At 40.2% G+C, this 27,697-nt stretch overlaps 1 protein-coding gene across 1 annotated transcript in view; it reads right to left on the bottom strand.

Annotated features, from left to right (window-relative positions):
- The window catches only part of TYR (tyrosinase), a 51,076-nt gene that overhangs the window by 7,967 nt on the left and 15,412 nt on the right, over positions 1 to 27,697 (bottom strand). The window contains exons 3-4 of the mRNA XM_009873098.1: positions 21,520 to 21,667; positions 1,142 to 1,323 (exon numbers count right to left, since the gene is read on the bottom strand). Of these exons, the coding sequence (XP_009871400.1) occupies positions 1,142 to 1,323; positions 21,520 to 21,667 (330 nt within the window). The remainder of the gene's footprint in view (positions 1 to 1,141; positions 1,324 to 21,519; positions 21,668 to 27,697) is intronic.

The following is a 27,697-nucleotide window of genomic DNA, read 5'->3' as shown; positions in this document are numbered from 1 at the left end:
AATTATTTTGCCTGATCAAAATGAGCATTGTGAATGATCCTGTTGAGGTTTGTAAAAATAACCATAGGGCAAGAACACAGTCATAGAGTTGTAGGATGGTTTGGTTTGGAAGGGACCTTAAAGATCCTCTAGTTCCAACTCCCCTGCCATGGGCAGGGACGCCTTCTGCTAGACCAGCTTGCTCAAAGCCTCATCCAAGTCAATGGAACACTGCTTTAAGTGCTGCACAGACCTTGTACTGGCCTTTGGTACTGAGGTGAATTTTACTCTGGACATTTAAGAGATCAAATTACATCTGTAAACCAGAAAGACAGCTTTTCCTGTGTCCTCCTTTAAACCATGTCTAGCAATCAGAAAATCCCACTGGATCTCAGTTGTATTGCACTGTAAAAGCTGAGCTGAACAAATGGGAGATTTAAAATCCAGCACTTTTTCTCCCCAGTTCTGATCACGAGCTGGTCATTTGGGTCAGCTTCAGCTCTTAGTAGGCTAGAACCATAGAGTCACTGAGGCTGGAAAAAACCTCTAAGATCATCAAATTCAACTGTCAACACAACACTACAATGACCATTAAACCATCTCCTGAAGTGCTACATCTACACATTTTTTGAACACCTCTAGGGATGGTGACTCTATCACTTCCCTGGGCAGCCTGTTCCAATGCCTTACTACTCTTTCAGTGAATACATTTTCCTAATATCCAATCTAAACCTCCCCTGGTGTAATTTCAGCCCCCTTCCTCTCATCCTATTGCTAGTTACTTGGAAGAAGAGACCAATAGCCATCTCACTACAACCTCCTTTCACGTAGTTGTAAAAAGGAATAAGGTCTCCCCTGAGCCTCCTCCAGACTAAACAATCACACTTCCCTCAGCCACTCCTCATAAGATATGCACTTCAGACTCCTCAAATGCTATCTGGGATAGATAACATTAATATTAGTGACGGATTTTTGACTGGAGCTTTTCTTATGGTATCATGCTGACTCTACGTGAGACCAGAAATGTGAAAACAAGCAGGTACATTTTGGGACTATGACCAGGGAAAAATCTGGAATAAAAGCATTAATATTTCCTCATTTTACAGACATATTCCAGGTTATAGGCAACAAATCTGACATTTACCCAAAATTGTAATGTTACCTGGTTCTTGCAGATACTCGTAGTCATATCCCAGCTCTCTTGAGAGTTTAAAAAATTCTCCATTTCTGTAAAGAGGGATAAAGGGGACCATGTAATTTTCTCGGTTGTGACCAATGGGTGCATTAGCAGCTGGGTAAACTTCTAGCATGGGCCTGTGTCTTCTTAACCATCGCTCAAAAATGCTGTAAAAGAAAAAACATATCAATTCATGGTGAAAATTGGCAGAAATTTTCTTCCTGAAGATTAAAGAAAAGTGTTTATGCTTTTTTTTTATGAATCCTGGGGACACAGTGACATGTAATGACTTGTCTCCATGTGCATGTACTTTTCCAAACCATTTGGGGCTAGCCACTTTAGTGCTGAGTTCCTGTGCAAGCCTACAATAGGCTGAATATGCTTTTAAATTCCACAAATTCTGCTCAGTAATTCACATGGTTGTGAAGGATAGAGAGAAAAGATTAAAGATCTCAGCCCTTCCTTTGCACTCTCAGAAACATTTGTGGTTGGTTTTGGATGGTCTTGTTGCCAGCCACTCAGACCTCTTCCCCTTCCTTTAGTTTCTCTTCACTGTTACCAGGGGTTTTCACACTTGCATTACAATATGGCTACACCATGGTTGATTCAACATCACCAAGGAAATACCTAAGCAGCCCCTGGCTACTAAAACCTTGCCATGTAAACTCAATACGAGCTGTTATCCACACCTGGATATGCCAGGTTGGAATAGGAAAGGTGGGAAGATGCTGTAAGAATCAGCATCAAGCTCAGGGAAGAATCACTGTATTCATTCACCAGTTATGAGGGATGGAGATGGTCTGAAGAGACCTGTAGATTGTACTTTAATTGGTTCAACAATTGCTCCTCTCTGACTCTAGCTACTGTCCTCACTATCTTCTAATTAATAACCATCTGTTTAGAGACTCAGGTTGTCTCAGAAACAGACTCTAAATGCTAGCGCTCGGCAATATCAGAATCTCTGCAGCGCATCCAGGGATTCTGCTGATGGAATTTTACCTCCTATCTTTGGACAGAAATGTTGAGAAACACTCTGCTTACCTCACCAAATTAAAGCCCTCTCACACTCATCAAAATAGAGCCTGGGCAAAAGCCTTGGTTCTTTTTCTAGGATCGAAAGATTTAACTGATGAAAGCACCGCTATGTTCATACATCTTGTCAACCATTAACAATGCAGGTATTTATCTTTATTAAAATCTTCATTTGTGGCTCTCATCTTCAGTTAATTTCATCAGTCCTGTCTAGAAAAACTCTTGTGAGAATAATAACGCACAGCTGAAGCTTTCAGATGGATATATTTAAACAATGATATCGAGGCTTCAGCTGCAGTTGTCACAAGAACGTTTGAACAGAAATTCTAATCAGACTACATCTCTGGAAAATGGCATAGAGTAATTCATCAACCATTAAAAAAAGACATAGAATATAAAGGAAACCAGGACATTAGTTTCTCTTGAAGGAGTTAGGGGTGTGTGTTTGACTCCAACCCTTTGACTGCCTGGCTTTTACTTGTGTCTCGCGCAAGGCACCTTGGCTATCTGTGCTGTGTTTTCCTGGCAGTTGTAGATGGGAGCTGAGACAGCTCTTTTCTGCAGCATGGGGCTGCAGGAGGTACAGAGATTCTTTGGTTATGGGGACATGGTAATATTTTAAGATGAATGCGGAGATAGGACTCAGATCAGGCGTGCAAAGTCTGGTGATGATCCATGCCCTAGTATTTAAACACTCAATCTGAGGTACTTCTTGAGGCTTGTTCCTTGGAAAATGCTGAGCAGCGACATTCTGAAAAACTGGAGGGCTGATAAGCACAAGGTTCAGAGCGAGAAGTCGTCATTCACCTGAAATAACTTCATCTGTCACACCCTGAAATCCTCTCTGAACGACTTAAATGTTGTCATTTCCTAAGCAGTTTCAAGAAGAATCCTTAGGCCAGTAATCTTTCAAGCAGAATGCAAATGCAAAGCATTTCCATGGAAATGAACATATGCACTTTTGGATTCCTTCGTTTGCAGTGTGGTTCCCACATCAGGTATCAAGCTTTCTTAGCAGTAGCAGGAGCATTGAATTGTCAGCCCTTGCAGCTGATCTTCGGATTTAGACACAATTGTATGCCTGTAATTACTCATGAGTTGTGCTGATGCATAAGATATGCTGCACAATTCATTGAGTTGTTTATGAACAGTTCTCTCCTTTAGCCAGCATACAATGATACAGGGTTTACTGAAGTCTATTTCATTGAACATATCTATGCCACTGCAGAAATCTCAGACACATCTGTTCAGGTTTTAAGAGTCAATTTTCCGTTACTCCTTTTAGAATAGCTGGCTCTGTGCATTTATTTTGCTCTTTTCTTTCTTTCTTTCTTTACACACTTTGAAAGACTAGGATCATATTCTGCTGGCTAATAAAGCAACTGGGTGAATTTGCATTTATTCTTTCCGCTTAAAGTCTCGTTCCCAGCTTGTTCAGTAAGATGGGCTCAAAAGAGTATTTTTTCTTGGCAAGATAGTGCATGATACTCTGTATTTTCATGAGGATCTTCATGTTTATCTTCTTTTGCCGGAGAAAACTGACAGATTTAATGTATCAGCAGTTTGAAGTTTTTTTACATCCTCATCTGTTTGTATTTCTCCTTTTAATAAGAGCGGCACTGCCATTTTACTTCCTTACTCATATTGTGTAAGAAACAATATGAAAGAAGGAACCTTACTCTTGCCTTTCAATAAAGGTTTCCCAGCTGACTGGAAAAAGAAACTTTTCAGCTGTATCCACCTGGAGAGAAAATCTGTGGAGAGGGTACAGCTTAAGCTAGATCTCTGTTGTGAAGTACAAGTAGTTCTTGTTGGATATCTTAAGCCATTTCATATCAGGACTTACACTTTGTGACTCCCCACAGAGGCTTTGACCCACCTTCGCACATTTTTAAAGAAAAGCGAAATTCTGAAGTAGCCTATGGCTGTTGTTATTAACCACGTAGAGACATTGGCACAGTGTTCTCATCCTTGGGGACTTGTCTTAGCTGGAAAGACTTGGGCCGAAAAAAGCAATATATCTGGAGAAAATAGTCTTCTGTCTTTTGTTTCAGAGTACTGTGACTACTGAACTACACATTGTAGGGTTTTATTTTTTCCTCAGATAAGGGACTTTCTCTGTGCTTGGCTACATTTAAGACAGTTTGCATCAAATGAGTTCTCCTTCATGTGGTGCTACTCTTTCCTGTAGGCAAAGAGAACGCGTTTGAACAGCTACAGTGGATCGTCTGACAATTCTTTCACATACTTTGGTCTGCAGAAACCATTGCTTTATCTGATAATGGGCATGTGCTTTCTGTGACAGTGCTTTCATCATCAGATGCTGATCTGCTTACCATTGCTAGAAGTTTTGCTTTTTGTCCCTTAAATGGAGCTATGTTGCAAGTTATTTCCTTAAAATACCTTGAAAATATATACTTGTTTTCTACGCTATGCTCAGTAGCTGCAAACTTGGGAGAGCTTAGAGCTGCAGAAATAAATCTACATGCAGAGAGACAACATGCTGATCCAATTAGCAGGTCCATTTTGTGGGGTCACAAGTTCCTGGTAGAAAAGTCAGGTTCATGGCAGACCCAAACTCCCTAGAACTGTTAGTTTTCGTGGTAAACCACCACTACTATGTTCTCTTCATAGGAACTTCTGTGTTCTCCCCTGCCCCTGAGAGCCTAAAAAAGCAACTAAATGTCATCTGAATGGCCATTTTCTTCCATGTCACCTCCCTTTCTTGATATAATCAGACTAAAGACGGCAAAAAAGAGATAGAGTCAGGTCAGAGCTCTGTGATAGTCACCATATTTCTTCAGTGCAGACAAAAATACTGTGCAGTGAGAGAGAAATCTGTCAGACTCCTACAGCAGTCCAGTGGGTTACTTTCTTTCCTCAGCATGTAGACAAAGAGGGCAAGCAGATAATTAGTTATTTGTGTAGGCAGGAGTGATATTTTCCAGAGACCAAGACTTTTTTAGCATTGCAATCCCAGCTAGAACAGCGTCACTTGGGAGATGTTGGAAGAGCTGAAGAGAGTGGATGGGATGTGAGCATGGTGGGGAAGACGAGGCAGGAGGATAAAGGAAAGAAGGAAAAAGCCCAAAAGTCATTGGGCATTTTAGTTAGAAATAGGGAATGGGAAGAACCTAATCTGGGATCTAGCAGAAACAAACCATAAATTCTCCAGGGTGACAACTCTTGCCTAGAAGTGTCATAGGCAATCGGGACTTAAGAAATAGAAATTTAAAACACGGAAATGAACTAAATGAAATAGTGATTAGTCTCCTGATAGTCCTAATGCCCTTTGCATTTCTTCAGCAGCAAGCAAAAGTGACTTGGAAGGGATGGCTTTTATTTAAAGGCCTTAGACAGATTGAAAAATAATTGTATCTAAATTAGAGAGAAGACTGTTTTCTTCTGGAAGGCTTCATTTGAAGAAATCAAGGTGCCGAAAGTGCGTGTCCCAAATAAGAGGCTAAGGAACTGAAAGGGATAGGAGAATAATTTAAATTTTGAAAGATGCCTTGTCTCACACATAGAGCTCAAAGAGGCTCAGTCACTCTGTAATGCCCTTCCAAAGCAGAAAATATTTTGTAGTGGGTGTATTATTAAAGTAAATATTTTAAGTTTTAGAATTACTAGATTATGATGATCAGCACTCCATGAAGATATTATTTTGTGGTAAGAAATAGAATTTCAGTATTGTAGAATGGAATAGATTTAGACAAATTTAGGCTATAATAAGGGTCAATGTTGGTATTTAAACATTAGAAAAACTGATAGAGGGAAATGATAAATTCACTATCACTTAAAGCCTCTGACGTGCTTGGTACAGAAATAACTAATTGAGGTTATCTGGTCAGGGTTCCCACAAAGCAATAAAGGCAAACAATATTATTCCTGCATAGGAGAGAATTTTTAGGAATTGTTAGAGGCCCCATTTTCTTTCAGAGAAAATGGGCACAAAGTAAAAATGGCTTGCCTAAGTTCATAATAGACATGCTGCGCTTGAGTGAAACCTCATCTAGGGGACCAATTGGTGCCTATGAGACTGGGATAGCTCTCAGAGTCAAGTTATACCATTGAAAAACATGGACCCTCAAATTTATTTATTTTTTGCTTTATATCTGTATACAGATCTCTTTAATTGTTAATGAGCTTAATACTTTTGTGTTCCAGCACTGATATGTCTAAAGAGCTGATATGTGGCAAAAAGTAATAAAGACTCCTACCTGTTGGTGTTGGTAGCTTAAATTTTCATACAAGGAAAATATACTTTGCTTTCACAAAGACTTTTAGTGCTGTAAGGTGCTTTTACAGAGAAAATTAAAGCCATCTATAAAAGACATGGATATATTACTTCAATTTAATTGCATACAAATAGACCTGAATATTTTCCTTGTTCTGCTCCATATATACCAGATTATACAAAGTGAAATTAAATGAGCCTTACTGGAAAATTAATTTGAAATAAAAAAAGCAACCACCTTGGTTTAAAGAGTGTGAGGGGGAAATAAAATTGATTTGAGGATGATTAAAAAAAGTCCACCAATATATATTTCTGAATTCATATAATTCTATAAATAATATATGCAATGGGATTATAGCTAATGAAAGGATGAGTCAAGAAATAAATGGGTTTATGTTGCCAGTGGGAAATATCAAGCAGAATATAAGAGCACTGCTGTATACGGGCTGGGTAACTTCATACTGTTCCTGACAGTATTGTGCACTCTGAAAAATGATGCTGCTAAAAGGAAGGAAATCTTAAAACCTAGAAAAAGTAGAGTAAAACAGTAAGACTTTTTTTTATCATTTTGAAAAACATCTCTTCTAAGAATCGTTTCCCAACAGTGTGCCTCCATGGTTGTGAGCAGATTGATTAACTGCAGTGTAGGAGAAGAAACCAGACCTTAAATATCTGTTATCAAAGATTTCCCTGTATTGAGCCACTGCAGACACACTGACACATTGGGTAAACCTAACTGGCCCTTCAGGACGGTTTTCAAGAAGTTTAATCCAGTGTGGTTTACCTTGCAATTAAGGACAGCTGGAGAGAGGGAAAGGGGAAAAAAAAAGGGTTCAATACCTCTACATGAATTCCTCTGCCATGCAAGCAGGAACATGTGTGACACCACAGGTGTCCCCAGTGGGAGGAATACAGTCACCTTATGGTGAAGGTTCACGGTCACTCATGTATCACTACAGAGGACACAGCCTACTTCCTACTTGTCCTCACTTTCCTTGTAAGCATTTACACAACCATGCCATATCCAGGATTAAGGAACTGTTTTGCGTTAAAACCAAACATCTCATTTGTTTTCGTCTGGTTTAGCTGAGGTGAGATAAAATCATGGATATGATTCATTGTTCTTTTGCATGATGACCAGTAGCAGCACAAGGGAGGAACAGAGGTGAGTACCTCTGGTAGCACTAATTAGTGAGGAGGACTCACTCTACTTTTTAATCTAAGTGCCAAGTTAAGCTGACTTGAAGCAACAGTGAAACTGCGCCTTTCTCAGTAGCCTGATAAATCCTTGCCTCAGCTAAGCCTACACACAGTACTAATGGTTCAGCTGCTAGATGGCAATTTAGTAAGACACTATTAACTTTATTGCATATGAATCTGAAGCCATGTCACCAGCTGGGACAGATTTGACACAGAGACTTTTATTCCTCCTCTACAGTTGTGAGACTGAGGCTGACTATGGCAGAAGGAAGGTGGAGCATTGTTGCTTAGCGCTCATGCAAACGATTTATTTCAGTATCATGAGATCTGGCATCCTGTAGAAGAAATCTGACAAGCAATATGTATTTGAATTTGGAAGGAGAGGGAAAAGGAAACAAACTGAAGAAAGCTGAAATGCCAGTACAAGGACTGTGGTTACACAGTAGTCATCGCTTCAGAAGTTGGCACTAGTCAGCTGGTATTACAAAGCCACCTCAGGTAATTCCTATTCCAAGCCTCTGGGAGAAACGTCAGTCCTGGAAGAGCTGCTGATGCTGATGTTATAAAGTCAAGGCACTGTACTCTTTGCCAATGTATGCAGTTATATTGCAGTGTCCTTTTTTCCCCTTTTTGTTTATGTTGGCTAAAGACACTACAGTGACTCTCAGGCAGGCTGTAAACAAATCACACTGTTCACAATGCAAGATCTGATTAAAATCTAGGATGCTGCCCTCAGTTATTGTGAGAAACCCATCCATGGCCTCTGAGGCTATGCCTCCCCCATTGCTGAATCACTGCTGAGGACTGCCTGGGATTACAGTGCTCTCTCTGTGTCTAGTCCCAGCTTCTGGGGGACATCCAGGCCTCTGTCATCCCTTCCAAGCTGCACCGCCCTTTGGGACAATGCCTCTTCCACAAACCTTGTGGTACCACTGTCAAGTTACTGGACCAGTTACACTGGAGAGACCTATTTAACATCATAGAACAATTTTGGTTGGAAGAGACCTTCAAGATCACTGAGTCCAGCCTTTGTCCTGGCCCTATCAACACCACTAAACCATGTCCCTCAGCACAACATCTACCTGTTTCCTGCTCTCTCCCCACCAGGGATGGTGATTCAACCATCTCCTGGGATAGGCTGTTCCAATCCCTGACAACCCTTTCTACTGAAAGAAATTCTTCCTAATATACAACCTGAACCTTCCCTGGTACAACTTAAGGCCATTTCCCTTTATCCTATCACTTGCTACTAGGGAGAACATACCAGCCCCTGCCTTGTTACAACCTCCTTTCAGGTAGTTGCATGTTTGTGCATGCATGCATGCATGTGTCTGCCTTGGAATGAGGCAACTGGGAGATCAGGGGACCCAGAAGCAGTCAATGGTTAGACTGTGTATTTAGGTCAGTTACTGGGGAATCCAGAATGTGTATGTATACATCTGTATACACGTATGTACATTCTCCCATAACAGGCTTTCATCCTGGTCAACTAAAGAGGGCAAGAGGATGAGGCTGTTGGTGCTGCTGAAACATATATATATGTATGTATATATATATATAGTGTGCATGTGTGCCTATTGAGAATACATGCTCAGCCTCACTACTGGTTGGAGCCAAAAATATGGAGCTGTGGTAGCCGTACCACCTTTGGGCTTTTAGATTTGTTAGCCCCTAATACTTCAACCATAGAATTGCACAAAATAGACAAAAGATAGTGATTTAGCCCAGTGAAACTGTTCCCTCATGTAAGGTTGTGCTTCTGATTTTTTTTTCTTGGAGTGTGCATTCCCATGTAGATCAATTACATGTCTCTGAAATTTAAATATTAATTTTCAGGAAAAGTCTGGTCTGCTTTACTGGGTCCCTTGACTCCAGCTTCTGAATGAAAAGGTTATATTTTTTTTTGTGGGCCACGGAGGAATAGACCACCTGCAACACCGAGGGGCAAGATGCAAATAACTTGAGGTCCCTTACTTGTCCATCCCAACTGATATTGGCTGCAGGCTGCCTCCTAAGGGACCAGTCTCTGTATGAGGCATAATAACGTGCACCATGCTGACACCTTCACATCCACCAGAGCTGAGGAGTCATGTGGTGCCTGAAGATCTTGGCACTGCTTTGTCTTGCCATCCCACTAGAAGTGTCTATATTCCCTTCCATCTCCTTTGTTCTCATTTATGGCACTGCACAAAATGGGTGCTTGGAAAGTGTCAGACAAAGGAAACAAATGGGAAGGAAATAGTAAAGATATAGTCCCACACAATCAATCCCATCCAAGAGACAACCAATGCCACTTTCTTTGTCCATGTCCCACTTTGTTGAAAGCTTCAAGGTTACTGCAGCTGCTGAGGTTGTAAGATATTTTTAATATTCCCTCTACCAATATGATTCACAGCAGTTTTCCCCCTTATCTTTAAAATGCCACCAACATCTCTGTAGGATTAGGGGAAAAGAAGGATCTTCAGCATTTCCAGATGAAACTGTTTACGTCAAACAATTTCAGTATCCGTAGCCACTTGGAGAAATTGCAGTTGGATGTCTCATTGCTGCTTCACATGTTGCTGCTGATGGTGGAGGACTAAAAGCCATTCCTCTCTCAGAGCTGCTAAAGTCTTGCATTTCTCTTCCCCATTTGCTGTGCCAATTCTCTTGAGTCACACTTCAAAATGCTTAACCCTTCCCAGGAAACCCATATATCTACTTGGGGCTTCAACCCATTGCAAATAAGTCTGAGGCACAGCTCCTGCATCACAAAACCTAACGTACTGGGCAGTCCTGTAACCCCCTTTCCCAGTCAATGAATCGCACAGAAATATTTTGGTTTTCTGCCTTCTCAGAAAATGGGATGGAAAGACCCAAGTACTGAGCCTAACTTATGTTTGATCAGTTGCTGATGGACTGATATAAAGACCTTTATTTCTACTGGAGAAGGAGACAGTAGAGATGCTGAACATAACATATCCATCATGACACTAAAGGTAGGAGTTAAGTGTTGGAAAGAAACTAAGAATCTGTGCAGAGGAATGTCAGTATTTTCTAGTGTAGGACTAGGTAGTGCCTCATTGTAACTCAGTTAGGTAAGCAAGGTAACTCCTGTGGATGCGTGTTCTGCACCTCTGCTGGGAAGAATTGATGACCTTAGGGATCAGTTTCAGTCAAATATCTGATCTAAACTCTGTCACTTTTCTTAGTTGAGCCAGTCTCTGTTTTACACTAATGAAGGCTGGCAATGACTCTTCCTAGGTGCAGGAGAGAGATTCTTGTTCCTTAAAACAGCTGCCATCATGTGTGTTTTTTCACCACTTGCTGTCAAACTAGGGCATTTTTTGACTAGAAATATTGATTTCTCATTCAGATTTGGATCTCCAATGCTGTCCAACAGTGCAAAAACTGAGATATAGATGAGACGTGACATCCTTTGTACTTTGTAAAAACAGAAATACAAATGCAACCATGTGTTGCATGTGAAAAAAACCCCAAACCCCCCATTTTGCTGGAGTGTATATCCTGTGTTAACTTTCTCAGGTTCATCCTTGCCACAGTTTGCAGCTAACAGAAAGACATCACTTGAGGTAAGAGATAGAACAAATGCCAACTGCTCCAGAGTTTAATAACTAGTTTCCTCTGCAAAGAAAGATAACAAGCAGATTAAAATGGACTTCTGTGGAGGTAGCTGGACTGAATCTATGTAACCCACCCCTGCGCTCTGTAATTCAATTCTTTTCAGACTGTAAGATTGCCATTATTGAGGTTCACAGGGGCATGTAACGTATAAATCACATTTACGGTAGCAAAGCAATAATTACTTTTGATGAATAGAAGGTAGCTACACGTGGGTGAGAAAAGCACCATGTTTTCCTGTGTTTTTTACAATTTGAACAATTACATCAGCTATTACTGCAGAAGTGCTGCAGGAAGGAAATTCAATGCTATGCCAGCTGTCTGCATCAGAGCTTGTCTTGATCGCTGTGTCACAGAGAGAGCTTTCTCCTCCCCCAGCATTAAGAGAATAGGTGAAGACTAACCATGTGGTTTTTGCCAAATTTCAGAGCAAAGTAACATTTCCTTTTAAAAACAGCTAATCACTTGCATAATATGTAGCGTACAAATTGATTCATTCTCTAACTGCGTTGGCTGAACTAAAATCTCGCAGTAAGAGTGATATAAAATGTGAGCTTTAAATGGGACTATTTTAACTGAATCTCCTATATTATTGTTTTCTAAGAGCAGAACGGGTCATTACAAACATCTAGCCTGAATAATGACATGGCAGGTGAGATTGCTAACTACTGTATTTCACATATAATCCAGAAGACGTCTGTTTAACCCTTCTCTTCCCATTTCCCTAAAACGAGGTGGGTCAGTAGATTTTATGCATGCTTAATCAATGAGAATATTTATTTCCAGAGTCTATTCCTTATCCTTATTTCTCTCTGCCTCTGACACTGCATAGTCTATCTGTGGATTGCCAGAGGATTTATTTAAGTATAGAGGTTACTTTAGATGCAGATAAAACCCTTGTTTGCCCAACGGACAAAATAAGGAGATCTGGAGAAAGTTGCTCTAAATCTATAATCCTTTGTTTTTCTTCTGGATACCACTCTAGTCATTGTACAGGTTAGATAAACCCTTGATGGGCTCCTCCAAGGCTGTTTCTGTATCCCTTTAGGTGTTTTGCAATTGCACTAACAGGAGCTGCCCAGGCCTACTGAAACAGATGTTAAAGTCCAGCTGTGATATCTTGGTGTATGATTTGCCTTTCAACCCCAGAAAAAGAAATTTCGAAGGATAGATACTGGGGAACTGTGTTTCTCAGCAACACCCCAGCCTTCCCACTTACACTCTGTTTTCCATGGATATATTTATATGGTATTTTGCAGTAGATGTGAACTCACTCTACCCACATACCGAGCCCACTTTGAGTGAGTCAGCTTCATCAAACAGCTGAGTAGCTCTAGTTAGCATGCTGCTAAACCTGAGAGGTTAAGAGGGGAAGGTTAGCAGCTTTGGTTCAGTGCAAACCCAGGGACTGTGGTAACAGAGGGAGTGTATGTCCTCCTGCACGTTTGTGGACAACCTTAAGGGGAAACAAAACTAGGACAAATCTTCCCCTAATTTCATTTCTAAAAATTTCCATGCTCAAGTTTCCCACCCCTTCAGTGCTGATCTGCCCTGCATCTCATGCTTGTTGGAGGAGTTTGTGTGCGCCAATAAAGTTTGTGACCAAAGTCATTCCTGGCCCACACTCGTATGAAATGCACTGCCGGAGAGCAGTTTTCTCCTCGTAAAACAGAGCTGGTTTCTGTGACATAGTAGCTTCCAGCACAGCAGCTGTTGGTAACAAGGTGATTTTTTAAGCATCAGAGAAGTATAAGAGCTAGTTTACCTTGCTGCCATGACGTGGAGCCTGCTGGTGAGACCTAGCTGTTCATGCTGCTCAAGGCTGTTTTCCCAACAGGACCTATGCAATACACATGAGGCAGGGAGAAGAGATCTGATAGGAAACTGCCACCCAGAATGCATTGCAAAAATGTGATTAATACCTCCAAGAGCTTTAGAGGTGGGGAGATAATTTTCCCAGGCTCAGTCTTACTACATACACAAACAATGGGTCAGTTCTATGAGATTTAACAAAGCCAAGTGCCAGGTTCTGCACTTGGACCACAACAACCCCAGGTAACACTACAGGCTTGGGGAGGAGTGGCTGGAAAGATGCCTAGCAGAAGAGGATCTGAGGGTGCTGGTGGGCAACCAGCTGAAGATGTGTGTGCCGGCGTGACCAAGAAGGCCAACGGCATCCTGGCCTGTATCACAAATGGTGTGGTCAGGAGGAGTAGGGAAGTAATTGTGCCCCTGTAACTCGGCACTGGTGAGGCTGACCCTTGAGTACTTTGTTCAGTTTGTGCCCGTCATTCCAAGAGGGACACTGAGTTGCTGGACCTTGTCCAGAGAAGACCAGTGAAGCTGGTGAAAGGTCTGGGGAGCATGTTGTCTGAGAAGTGGCTTAGGCAGCTGTGACTGTTCAGCCTGGAGAAAAGGAGACTGAAGGGGGACCTTACCACCCTCTGCAACTACCTGAAAGGAGGTCATACTGAGGTGGGTGTTGGTCTCTTCTTCCAAGAAATAAGCAATAGGATGAGAGGAAATGGTCTCAAGTTGCAAAGAGGAAGTTTAGGTTGGATATCAGGAAAATGTGTTCACTGAAAGAGTGATGAAGCATTGGAACAGACTACCCAGGGAAGTGGTGGCGTCAAAGTCCCTGGAGGTGTTCAAAAAATGTGGAAATATGACACTTTGGGACATGGTTTAGTGGTGGACTTGTCATTGCTAGATTAATGATTGGACTCAATGATTCTAAAATGAATCTAAAATGATTCTATGATTCTGTAATACAAATAAGTATTTTGAGTGGACTCATTCAATCAAAAAAAAAAAGGTGCCTCTGCAGAGATGTTTGCAGCTGAGTTGATCACTAGCTAGTGACTCTCTGACTATAGTCTTTACTGACTGTAAGTGGGGCTCAAAAGGAGATGTCTTCTTTGTAGCCAGAAAAGAATGTAGCTTAGCCAATGCTGAAGGTGTGTTTCCTTAAAGGGATGAAGCAGCAGATCTGACAGCTGTGTCTCTGGTGCAGACCTACATCATCTGGACGAGTAGTTGAGGTGTAAGCAGGTCACCAGCCCCAATGCTGACAGTCTCATTCACCCAGGTGCTGGTGGACAAGAGAGCTCCCTGGGACAGGAAGACTAAGGTCTAAGGGAATCTCCTACATGGAGCTCCTCACTCTTCATAACCCTAGAGATAAAATAGTTTATGGAGGGTTTTTCTGCATATTGTGCTAGTACTCCATGTCGATCACATTGAAGTGTTTCTCCAGCTGTTCTTGGCTTATTGCTACCTTCTGCTTCTCAAATGTTTTTTTTTTCCTTTTGTCTAACTTGCATGCATTCAGTCCCACTGAAACCATACAGCCCTCACTGATACTGTCCTACTCCTCCCACCTCTGTCAATAGCTCTTTATAATCCAGATGTCTAACTTGAAAAGGCAACGTAAGGGTTATGGACATGCATCCTGAGTAAGAAGTGACCATCACATCAATTGGTTTCCAGAAGATTTCAATCAGCTGCCAAATACCACAAGATACATTAGCAAAATGCAGAAGATAAAGTAGTATGAAGTAAATTAAAAAAAAAAAAAGAAGTAATTAAAAAGTAATATTTATGAAGTAAAGTAATATTTGAGATCTTTGGGAGTTCTGCTGCACACCATCATCTTGGCTCTGTTCCGGAAATGGTGCAAACCACCTAGGTCAGGAGTAAATCCCATGGGCTTCATTCACAAAAGCTGCACTTACCCATGGGAAAGTAGTAGCTCAGTGATGTTCATGTTTTCACTGAGTGGAATGACTTCAAAGGCATTTTACCTTCATGAAAGGGATAATTATGGAGATGACTTCACCTCATACACTTCCTTTACTCGAGAACTTGAGACCATACAGTACTGGACAGAGACTGTGAGATCCTGAGCTGAAACAATGCAGAGGCACTGCAGATTTACTGAGAGAGGAGATATATTGCTAATGGCAGCCTCTTGATCTGCCTTTGTCTAAAAGATTTCATGTGGCTCCAAGCCATGGTTCATTCAGCTCTGGGGAAAAAAAAAAAAAAGACTGTGCCATCATTTTTTTGCAAACATGCCTCAGAAAGTAATAAGAGTCTTGCTGTGCCCATATCAAGGAAGAAGGTGAATCACATGCTTAGCACTTATGCAGTGATTTCTCCATTTTTACACTGCTTTATTATTATCTGATATATTATTGTGTTACAATCTCCACTTCAGCTCTGCTTAAGTCACTTGTTTTGGTGTCTTTATGTTTCCGTATACCAAATGGGGAAAATAATCTCCTGGCATCATGCTTTGTCTGTGTTGTCTCCCACAGGGGACGATTCACAGTAAGGAATGACTCTTATTTCATGTATTAAACAAGTCTGGAAATCTAATATTGCCTTACAAGAATTTCCAATGATTCTTTTTGAATGCTTTTACTCTAAATGTTCCAAATTCTTGAATCAAATAGTTCTTAACTGCTAAAAAAGGTTCTTGTTTCCTGTCAATATTTCAAAACAAGAGAATAACTTGGCTTCTCATGCCATTTTTTGTTTAAAAAAATCTGAGATGACATTTAAGAGAAAAAGAAAGTGTTCTGTTTCAAAAACAGAGGAAAAGTAAGAAGCATTTATTTTGACATCTCCTGCAAGTGAAAATCAAATTTCCTCTTGTTAAAGTATTTCCCAACAAAATCACTTTTGGCATAATGTTAACTTTTTTTTTTTTAATTTAAGTGGAAGAGGGGACTGGCATGAAGGTTTCTTGAGTCCAGAGGGACTGAAAGAGTCTGTAAAGCTGCCTTAGGGAATAGGATGCCATTGGCATGCAAATCAGGAAGTGTAGATATTGAGTTCCAATCTATTCTTGAACAGATTGCTCCATATACGCTTTTTAGTTTAACACTTTACTGATAAGTGATGTGATAAGGAACATTTTATTGCTAGATCCTCAGATAAGCCAGAGTCTGGCATTTCCTAAAGCTCCCAGCTCCAGCCTGCCACTGAAGCAGAAGGAGTTGTTTTAGCATCCTGCAGAGAAGTCTATGACAGCTGATGCTGCTGAACAGCACAAAGACATTTGCCTTGGTTAGGCGGAATTTGTGGCATTTTCATTGGGCTCTGAAGCTGATGTAGGAGAGTTTCTTCTGCACCCTCTTGGAAGTGTGCATGTATGTAAGTGATTGTAAATGAGTGTCGTCATTCCCAATGTGGCTTTAGGCTTGTCTTGGATTACTTTTAGCCGAGTGCATGTATATACACACATACCTCTGAAGATTTTGTCTCTTTGATGCAAGAATTTAGTCCTGTGTGACAGCACACAAAAGAGCAGCTGAAGCAACAAGATCAACGTAAGGATGTCCAGCTGTCTCTTTTCATTGCCATTTCAGGTGATTGTAAATAAATCAATTGCTGTCTCCTGTTTCTCACTTCGCTTTGATACCTGAGAGACATACGTCAGGCACTGCACAGACCAGTGCAATTAGACAGTCCCTTAATGACAGAGCTTATCATATACACAAAGGGCAAGGGACAACAGATGGGAGGAGGATGAGGCAACCACACAGGGGGACTGCAAAGATCCTCGCACTAAGTAAAGGTTTCACCTTACTGATGTCTGAGCTCTTCTGCAAGTGTCATATCAAAGAGAACAGTGAATCTGTGGATGTGTAGGGTGAGCAATGGCCCATCAGGAGAAGTAACAGTTCATCTGATATTACAGAGAACAAAAATATCACAGAAAGGCATGAACAGAGAGAAACAGCTGGGCAGAGCATTGGGTTAGTACAACGATGCTTGCAATAGTATACTGAGCTGTTCAGTTAATTGAGAAAGCTGGAGAAAAACACCCTGTAGTGGTGTCATCACTAGAACTGACAATCTGGGTCTAGCTGTACAAATAGTCTAACAAAACTAAACTTTAGAGATGCAAGAGACTGAAATCATACACTGTATCATGTGTCTCTAGAAAATCAGTTCTAAATTGCTTATTCTAAAATCAACGCCTTTGAAACTGATTCACAGTATTGTAATAAACCCCACCCATCACTGCAGAACTGAGAAATGAGACAAAAACTGGGGGCCTATCATCGTACAAGTACAAAGCAGCATGGAGATCTTCAAGAGAAACTTATTTTCCCCATTGCTATTTAGTTTTTCTTGCACTTTGCAAGAGGAATTGTTGAAGTGGGATGTAGAAGTCAGGGAGAGGTACAGAGCAACTGAGAAGGAAGAAACATTTAAAGGATGGAAGTGCAGGGAGAGAAGATGAAAATATTATGTGGCTATAGGGGTCAAGGGTCTAAAAGAGTCAGCAGAGGGGAAAGAATTCCTTTTCAGAGCACAGAAAACACTCTTATGAGCTCAAATGGGACTGTGGGCCTCTGCTTTCATGGCTCGTGCAGCTGCTCCTTCCAGCTTGAGTGAGTTGACTCCTCCCTTGTTATTCCCTTGTGCTGACAGCAGAGCATATCTGAATAGCAAAGAGATTTGCAATTAAGAGAAATGCTTCAGAGAGCTAAAAAAGCTCTCATTTTTGCTGAATATATATTTTTGCTACATCTTTTTTTTTTCTTTTTTTTTTTATTCCTAACCATTCAATTACCAGTTAATAATTTTCAGTGTGGTCAACTGTTTTTACCAAGCACTGAAGTTTGATCCCTAGGTTTTCTAGCAAATAAGAAGGCAAACGAACACGATTTATCATTACTAAGGAAGCTGTTACCTGGGTACCTTCATACTTCTGCTCTGCTGAGAGGGAATGACCTAAAAAAATGAGGAAGTGTAAGGTTCCTTCCAACCCAAACCATTCTGATTCTATGTTTCTAGGATGCTATAATTCTGTGATTTGCTTTGTACCTGAGAGATCTCAACTACACCTCTACTCTGTCCATTCTTCCCTCATTTTGTGCATCAAGTCTGGGTAGGAAAGGCTGGAGGGTAGCAGATGGGAGGCTGACTGTTGCTCAATTTGGAAAGCAGCTCCTAACATTTGGCTCACACCTGTCAGCAGACTCCGTATACACTTGTTTATCCTCCTCTGTACCATATGTTTCTATGTAAAATCAGTTCCAATGATCTATTGCCTTACTTCTATCACTCCTATTATGGTTGCAACTGAGCATTTCACAGTCGTTAATGCATTTACCCTGACAGTGTCCCTGTTGCGTAGGCATCTAATATCACCCACTTTACAGATGGGCTAGCTGAAGCTCAGATCAAGAGCTCCTCAAAAGTCTTGTTGAAATCAATGGGAAGCAAACGCATCTCCAGGAGATGTGAATTTGAGATACCAAACTGCATACTCAGTTTCCCCCAAGGAATTTGCAGTGGAATGAGGAGTCCCTCTTCTAGGTCCTACATGGATGCTCAAAGTGCTTGACCATTCTTGATTTCTTGAGACAGAGTTGTTCCCTGCCTTTGCAAGACCTAGCAGACCTGTGTTTGCTGGTGTCTGGTCTTTTAACACCCTTTGCCAGTAGCCCTGTTCTCACAACTCTCCATGTTACAGAATTTTCGAGGTTAGAAGGGACCTTGAAAGATCATCTAGTCCAATCCCCCTGACAAAGTAGAATCACTAGAGTAGGTCACACAGGATCGTGGCCAAGAAGGCCAATGGCATCCTGAGATGTATTAGAAGGGGCTGTGGCTAGTAGGTCGAGAAAGGTTGTCCTCCCCCTCTTCTCTGCCCTGCTGAGGCCACATCTGGAATATTGTGTCCAGTTCTGGGCCCCTCAGCTCAAGAGAGACAGGGAACTGCTTGAGAGAGTCCAGTGCAGCCACAGAGATGATGAAGAGAGTGGAACATCTCCCTGATGAGGAAAGGCTGAAGGAGCTGGGTCTCTTTGGCTTGGAGAAGTGGAGACTGAGGGGTGACCTCATTAATGTTTATGAATGTGTAAAAGGTGAGTGTCAGGAAGACAGACGCAGGTTCTTCTCAGTGAAGGCCTGGAAAAAATGCTGTCCTTGGCAAAAGATAACTAAAATCCCATTGGACCAATGGAGTAATAAAAATCAGCCCAAAAGTGTTCTGCCCAAATAAGAAAACTTGATGAAGACCAAAAAAAAATACTTCTGATGCTGTTTCTCCCATTTCCTCTATTCTTGCTTGCCTCTCAGAAAAGAACTTCTTTGCAGCCCTTCAGATTTAAAGTCTATGTAGGAGAGGAACAGGGTTTTTTAAAATGTACTGTATGTACCTATCAGTCACCTACTTATTAATTATAACTAAAAGCATGATTAATCTGTCATGGATAAGGCTTCTAAGTAACCCTAATCATGCTAATGCAATTCTGACACACAAAAAGCAGCATTATTACTGGTTTTCACATCCGTGTGTACTGAAGCCCATAGACATAGCAGCTGCAGAGCACCAGTAAAATGTTTTCTGCCACAGATAGGATAAGGTTGCTTCATGGGTATCTCTATTGCCTCCACAGTGCCTGTGCAGTGATTTATTTCCTCAACTCTAGTAAGATTTAACAATGTTACCATTTGAAAAATAATTTTACCTTATAAGATGGATAGCAACTAAAGTTATGAAAAGTGTTTCCAGGGGCTCATAATGACTATGACTCAAATTTCTCTGTGGGAGTGGCCACAGTGAGCACAAAGACCAAGGTGCTACTTAAGCCCTGGAGTTAAGTGATGTGTAGGTCTTACCTGTGTGAATGTCTAAGGAAAAACAATTCTTTTGATGTTGCAGAGAATAATTCTTTCCATTCTGTGCTCTTTTTATCTGGGTATTCAGTTGATCAATTTTTTAGTAGTCTAGATGTTGGAAAATTTATTTCCAGGTGCCAAACTCAAAGCTTGCGACCACAGCTGAAACGCTTGTGCATCCATCCTCTCAAGCAATTGATGGGTAGGTATGTTAAAACACAGCTAAGTGATACTGTTTAACTTTTAAAATTCTTTGAAGAAAAGCTTTTCACAGGATGAACTTCAAAACTGACACCTCCAGAAGGCTAATTATACCCCATGGTATTAGGAGCAGAAGACATGTGGGTCACCCTTGGAAGGAACCATTCCACTGATGCCTGGGTGGCCGGCTTATACATGATGCTGTGTTTCTGCATGGGTAAACTATGAAGAATACAACCATTAGGCTCATTAAACATATAAACTGAGGATAAAAAGTCCATTTTCAAATTTGTCTTTTTACACCTACTAGTTTTTGGTTGAATAAAATGAATTTTTATACAAGAGTTTTGGTGTGAACTGCCTGAAAATGAAGAACACTGCAAGATAATGTCTGCAAGATATAATCTGCATCTGTCCTGTGCTGCATGCCAAGAAATCATTTTGGTTTTCATCCAAATAAACACCTTGTTGCATGAAGACAGGGCCTCAGTCAATTGGTTTCTGAGTGTACAATTTATGAAAGAGCTCTAAAAATCTGTACTCAGTAATATTTTTTTGTTCTAAGCATTGCAGTAGTCAAGTTATGGTCAATGCATGGTTGGAAAGTAGAGGAAGATTGGTAAAAATATATAAACTGCCCCATAACAAGTGTTATTTGGGTGGCTTTTACAGTCCTTCACTTAGCTAGCTTTCCTTTTTATTGGTCTTTATTCAGCACAGTTTGGTGTAACGCAGTCCACAGTAAGTTGTTCGTAGCCATTCACATGTATTACAGTAACACTGAAATGTTTAAGGTCACCATTAAATCTTAGCATGCTGTCCTTAACGTAGTAATGTCACTTTTTCCCCCCAAAACTGCTCCCCTACCCTTTCTTATTAATAAACATTATATTCTTCTGTTTGCTTTCCTTTCATTCTGCACAGCTGTACTCTTCTCTTTCACCAAGAGACAGTCATAATTTTGTTTGTCACACTGAAGCATAGATTTTTTTCGTCTTTATTTATGAATAACATGCTTGGATTTTCCTTACGGAATAGAAATTAAAACAGCACTGACATTTAGAATCTAAAGGAATTGCTCCAAGTGATTATAGTTGTGTTAAAATGAGTCACACACTTTTGGTCCGCACTTCCTGACATACGCATCCACATATATTAATCACTACGACATCACTGAACTATTTTTACCTTGTTAATAAAAGCTGAATGCATTTGTCAACTTTTCAAATTATATTTAATCCAGTGAACATGCAGACAGGTTAGGAAAGACACTTGCTCTCAAATAATAGCAGAACTGAGTTGCACATGTTTGAAAATCCTGTACGTACAAAGGCACATAAAATATTTGCAGTTTTGAAATGTGGCTGAATAGCACACTGTAAAAACCACAAAATAAATTAGGTTTACTGGGAAGAATTAAACTCACCTGTCAACAAATGCATGGTGTAGTACAAAGATCGGATCATTTGCAGAGCCTTGTACTTGGGACATGGAGCCGTTCATGTAGATGTGAAGTGCATTATGCAACCCACTTTGAGATATGTTTGCTATTGCCGTCTGTGGATCAGCAAAGCCTGTATATTGAAGAGAAAATCAAATGCTGATATGACAATGTGTATAATTCTTTTTCCAGTGAGACTGAAGATCAAAGCACCTACTTTCACTCCATTTATGTTCAGCTGTTTAGACAAGGGCTTAGGAAAACACGTAAAGGAGTGCTAATACATTTCAAAGCCACAGCAAAGATGAAATTAGAATAAGCTAAATTAAAACTCTGCCATGTAGCTAATGCAGCATGTCAGCAAATGTACTGCTTAATTGCTTTATATTTTAAAATTTCTTTGTCCATTGTATCTGGCTGTTAAAAAATGATGTGATGTAAACCCTGCAAACATTTACGTGTGTGCATTAATACATGTTGAGAAAATTTATTCATTTTATCTTCCTTTTTGATATCTATATTTACAGTTTCCTGAGATAAAACAGGCTATCATAGAATCAGTCATTTAACACTGTTTGCCTCTACAGAACACAGTTTTTTTATTGATAAGAACCAATGCAATACAAACTATAATTTTTACAAGAGGATTTGGAAAGTAATTAATAATCCTCCACAATCAGGCTTGTAGGAAGAAGATTTGTGGATTGCTGTTATTTTGGAGGGCACTTAAAATGTGGATTTTAAGAGGAGGTCACACAGACCAACCTCCATACAGGAAATACTGGAAGATGAGTCTCCATCAGGTTTTGGAGTTTTTTGTAGCCTGTCCATGCCTCAGCTCTGATGTTGGTAGTCCTCAGCATCCTGGCAGACAAGCTTCCTCCCTATTCACAAGGACTCTTAATAAAAGTCAGCTCAACCTTCTGATCCTGGGATTTTCCAGAAAAATAAAACCAGAAACTTATGTTCTCATTTCAATATATTTCTTAACCTGATGCTAGTTTTACTACTTAATCTGCACTACAAAATCTCTCTGTTCTCTCTCTTTGGTTTTGTTCCTGAAGATGTCTTGTTCTCACAATTTCTGTAAGTTGTAGGATGAGGAAACATAGTGGAGACCTATTAAAACATCTTTGCAAGGTGTGGAGAAAAAAAGTCTTAGTTCTTCTCTTTGGGAAATGCGTCCTGCACTTTGAACACTTGCTTGTTTACTTATTTGGACCAAGAACTATCATTTGAATAAGGATCAGCAATATACTTTTGAAGTGAGTCTCTCAACAGTCCTGTTTGAGTCTGTGGCTCACACTGCAGGGCAGTTTCTGACTTTTCAGGCCAAATTCCTTTCAGAGGGAGTTTAAAATGTGCCAACCATTAGTGGGTGTTCACTTCATGGGACTGAGCTAGAGATAGTGTGAAAGAACTCCTTCCTTGTCAAAACTCTCATGTATAACATGATAGTAACACTCAGTACCAACTGTTTTCTCTTTGGATTTGCTCTTCTTTGAGTCACATACAGTATTAATTTAGACATGGCTAGAGATGCCTTATGAGTGGAGTCACAATCTGTAAACTTGGAAACCTGAGTTTTAGACCCCATTGGGACTCTGATCTTTGGTGTGGAATGACTGCATGATTTTTTCACTCTAAATTTCTCTATTGGTCTTTGCCTTTTTTGTTAACCTCTTCAAAAGAGAGAAAGGCATCTGGCATAAGCTCACTGATAATTGTAATAAGGATCAAATTATAGCTGTGGCACCTAGGAATCAATATATCATAAAAACCATCCATCTTTCTGGTTGTAATAATATGAGAAAAAATTTTGAGAAATTCAAGGGAAGTCAAAGTGGAAAACATAATCAGGACAGCTGAAGGTAGGGTTAACTTATGTTGAAAATTTTAAGACCTGAAGGTAGAGTGAGTCTGGATTTAGGAGAGAAAGAGGAATATATTCATGCCTACAGGTAACTGCAGGTTTTAAGTACATCAGGTGTGGACTGGGATTATTGAAGACACTGCATAGTGAGCAACGGGCAGAAGGTCTCAAAGGGAAAATCTTGCCCAAAGAAATTTCCCTGATGGTTAATTTTGTGTTACCTAACTGTCAATCACAGGGAACATCAGAATAAATTATTACCTAGAAGGAATGATGTATATTGACAGTCTGGCCTGTCAATACTCACGGGAACCAATGGCAACAATTTTGGACTTTGCTGATGGCCACAAGCACGTAATCATTGGGATCAGTTGATGTAACAACACTAGGAAATTTCTGTGGGTATTATCTGACAATGATTTATCTTTCTGAAGCAAGTCTTCCATCTATATTCAGCCGCATTATAAATATATTTAAGGGAAAATAACTTTAGGCAGAGTCTAGGGAGCAGTCTGGATGTTTTATATCAGAATTAGAACGCTTCTTAAAATTTCTTAATGCATTGCAATCACTTGATCTAATAATTCATAAAAATATACAGAATACTCATCTTGGCTCTGGACAACTTTTCATTAAACATCTGCACACAAGCAATTTATCTTACTAATACAAAATGCTGCAACTGAGACAGCTTTAGCAGTCCCACCCTTCAGGTCCTGGTTAACTGGGATGCATTCAGTCATTGTCAAAGGTGACATCATGTTTAACCACACACATGAGAAGTTCTAATATCAGATTTCTTGTTATAAAAACTCCATATAAACCATAAAGTTAGTAGGAATAAAACCACAATGTGGTGCCACTTTATTTTATTATTCTGGATCTTACTCTTTTCTATGACTTTTTAAAAACTTTGGTAAAAGTAGCTCTTCAGCATGACATTCTATGAAATGTGGTAGAGTCAATTAAATAAAATACGTGAAAACAGGAAAATTTTTTCAGACTACAGGAAACTTTGCCGAGGTGGCTGCAGTAAAAACAGCTATTCACCAACTGTGAGGCTACAGGTCTGCAAGCAGAGTGAGCTGAAATAAGAGCTCTCTACTTCTAGACAGGGGAACACCTCTTCCTCCACCTGCCTTGCCCTACACTGTGTCTTACTCTCCCATGCATTAACTGCATCTTTTCAGTCCTTCTGTGAGCCAGTTTAACTCAACAGTCTGGCAACAGACTCTTCTGGAGTGTGGGATATCAGTTTTTAGCCAGGCTACTGAGATAAAATATCTCCTGTAGGGGTACGATGAAGACCAATGTTGGTACCAAAAAAGAGGGAGAGCAACTGACTGTTGGATGGAGGATACTGCATAGAGAAGCAGGATGGTCCCTGATGGCAGTGAGCTGCTAAATCATCCAGCCAGTATAGGAAGCTACAGTATTCATATATCCTTTTAAATCCTCATTTAATTATGGTGCATTAGAAATTGCCATTAGAGCAATTTCACTGAAGTGAACAGAAGTTTTACCAGTAATTTCAGTGAGAGGAAAAATCAGTTTTTTAGGAGATTGTAAATCTGATTTTACTCCTACTCATAGCACCGTAAATCAGCAACAGTGGTTCAGTGGGTTTAAAGTAGCTTTGCTGCAGCCAGGTCAGATTAAATCAGACGGGGATTTAGCCCAAGGTTTGTAAAAGAAGGAGCTAATGATGGCACTCAAAATTAAGGTTTATTGCAGTTTTTAGGATGATATATAGGTCATTCTTACTGAACATGCAGTTGAGTCAAATATATGTCTTTTAACAGAGTATTTAATTATATTAACTGCAGATTTTACAGTGTAATAATGGAGACTACAAAAGTCTATGTACAATCAGGGAAGTGTGCGGCTTTATATGCTGAAATCAGGTAGTGTTTTACTCAACTGCTTATTCGCCACTGACTGAAGTTCTGTAAGTACACTTAGCAGAGGGTTTGCAGAGCTCAGAGAGCAGAATTCATGGCTGCAGGAGTGGAGGAACTATTCCAACAATCCTATGTCCTCTGATTATTTTAAAGGACTGCTTAACATTTGTGGCATTTCTAACATTTCTGAGCTATTCATAACAGTATTGTAGGGGGGTTTTAAGCTGTATTATTTTTTTTCTTGAATTTTAGTTTTGTATGACTTCCTAGGCCAGTGGTTAGGATAGCTGGGACTTAAAAGGTTAAATTCCATGTTGCATAAATTATATGTTGCGTATTGAGGGGATGGAGTGCACCCTCAGTAAGTTTGCAAATGAGACCAAGTTGGATAGTAGTGTTGGTCTGCTGGAGGGTAGAAACGCTCTTCAGAGGGATCTGGACAGGCTGGTTTATTGGGCTGAGGACAATTGTGTGAGATTCATTAAGGACAAGTGCCAGGTCTTGCACTTGGGTCATGACAACCCCCAGATGCGCTACAGGCTTGGGTAGGAGTGGCTGGAGAGCTGCCAGGCAGAGAGGGACTTGGGGGTGCTGGTGGGCAGCCAGCTGAACATGAGCCAGAACAGTGCCCAGTTTACCAAGAAGGCCAATGACATCCTGGTCTGTATATGAAATAGTGTGACCAACAGGAGCTTGGAAATGTCTGACCCCTGTACTCAGCACTGGTGAAGCTGACCCTTAAGTACTGTGTTCAGTTTTGGCACCCTCAAGATAAGAAAGACATTGAGGTGCTAGAGCGTGTCCAAAGAATGACAATGAAGTTCGTGAAGGGAGTCAAGAACAAGTCATATGAGGAGCAGCTGAGGCAACTGGGGTTGTTTAGCCTGGAGAAAAGGAGGCTGAAGAGAATCTTTATTGCTCTCTACAACTACCTGAAAGGAGATCATAGAGAGGTTGCGGCTGGTCTCTTCTCCCAAGTAACAAGCAATAGGACAAGAGGAAATGGGCTCCAGTTGTGTCAGAGGAAGTTTAGATTGGATATTAGGAGAAATTTCCTCACTGAAAGGGTTGTCAAACACTGAAACAGGCTGCCCAGGGAAGTGATTGAGTCACCATCCCTGGAAGTATTTAAAAGATGTGCAGATGTGATGCTTAGGGACACGGTTTGGCGGTAGACTTGGCATTGCCAGGTAATCGGTTGGACTTCATGATCTTAAAGGTCTTTTCCAACTTAAACTGTTCTGTAATTCTATGTCTGAGTCCAACTGGCTGATATACTTATCCCTACTCTCCTTGGAGATGGTCTTTTCTTTAAAAAAGATTTCACATTTTAAAGAAGTTCAAGTCAGATAGATTCATCTACTTTTAAATGGGAAGATCTAGATATGCAAATTTTAAGGCCTTACTGGTCTTTGAAGTTCATGATGTTCTTCTAGCTTATGTTCAAGGAGTTTTTCAGCCATTGGCAATCTCACAGGAAATTTTTCAGGGTTAAATCTTAAATATTTTTTCAAGAAATGTTATTACTGTAAATGATCTAAAGTGAGGTAGCGACAAGTTTTGCAGAATTTGGCCTAGGGAGCTGTAGTAAATGAGTTTGTGATCGCCTAGTTTAGACCATGTCACCATTTAGGATATTTTTAAAAATGTCTCTTGTAGAGCTTCTCTGTGGTCTGGGCTGAATAATATTTTTAGTTCTCTAGTAATGACCCTCTGCAACTTGATAGCACTTTCTCAACGTGCACTCAGAATTTGAGGTTTGGGCTGTGTGAGAAATGTTGGATGTAGGCTAAAACTCTTTTAATTAGAAGTATTCTGTGGGCCAACTTCATTCTCAGAAACCATTTTTCGTTCACTATATGGATTGCAGTGAAAATACATGGAAAATTTTTCCAGGTGAAAACCTCCCATTACTTCAGTAAAACATCCTATTAAAATAAAACTACATTTTTAAATATTTGATGTTTTATTCCATTATTTCATGACAGAACAGCAGTAATGGTACATAACTGTGACAGAGAGTGGAGTGCTATGTCATGGCTTGACTTGATACCAGGTATCATGAGTTAATTCATGAATAATAGAAGTGATATAGAGTTTAAGAATTTTTTTAAAAAGTTATTTTGTCACTTTGTGAAGTACTTTGAAGGCACTGATTTTCATTTGAATTTGCCATGAATAAAATAATTTCAAACATGGAATTCGCTCCTAAAGAAAAAGAAATTCCAAGTTTTTCTGACATCTCTTGTTCTTGGGAGGTAGCATTCAAGGTGTCACATCAAATCCCAAAGAAGAAACTCAATGATTTAATCTGCAGTCAGCTAATCCACTTCTGATTTCACCTGATGCTTATAAAGTAGACTGATTTTCTGTTCTCTTTTTGTATCCA

Source organism: Apaloderma vittatum, unplaced genomic scaffold (assembly GCF_000703405.1).
Source record: "Apaloderma vittatum isolate BGI_N311 unplaced genomic scaffold, ASM70340v1 scaffold17727, whole genome shotgun sequence".
Classification (NCBI taxonomy): Eukaryota; Metazoa; Chordata; class Aves; order Trogoniformes; family Trogonidae; genus Apaloderma; species Apaloderma vittatum.
Note: the sequence above shows the minus strand (reverse complement) of the source record. Positions and strands in the feature narration are given on the sequence as shown.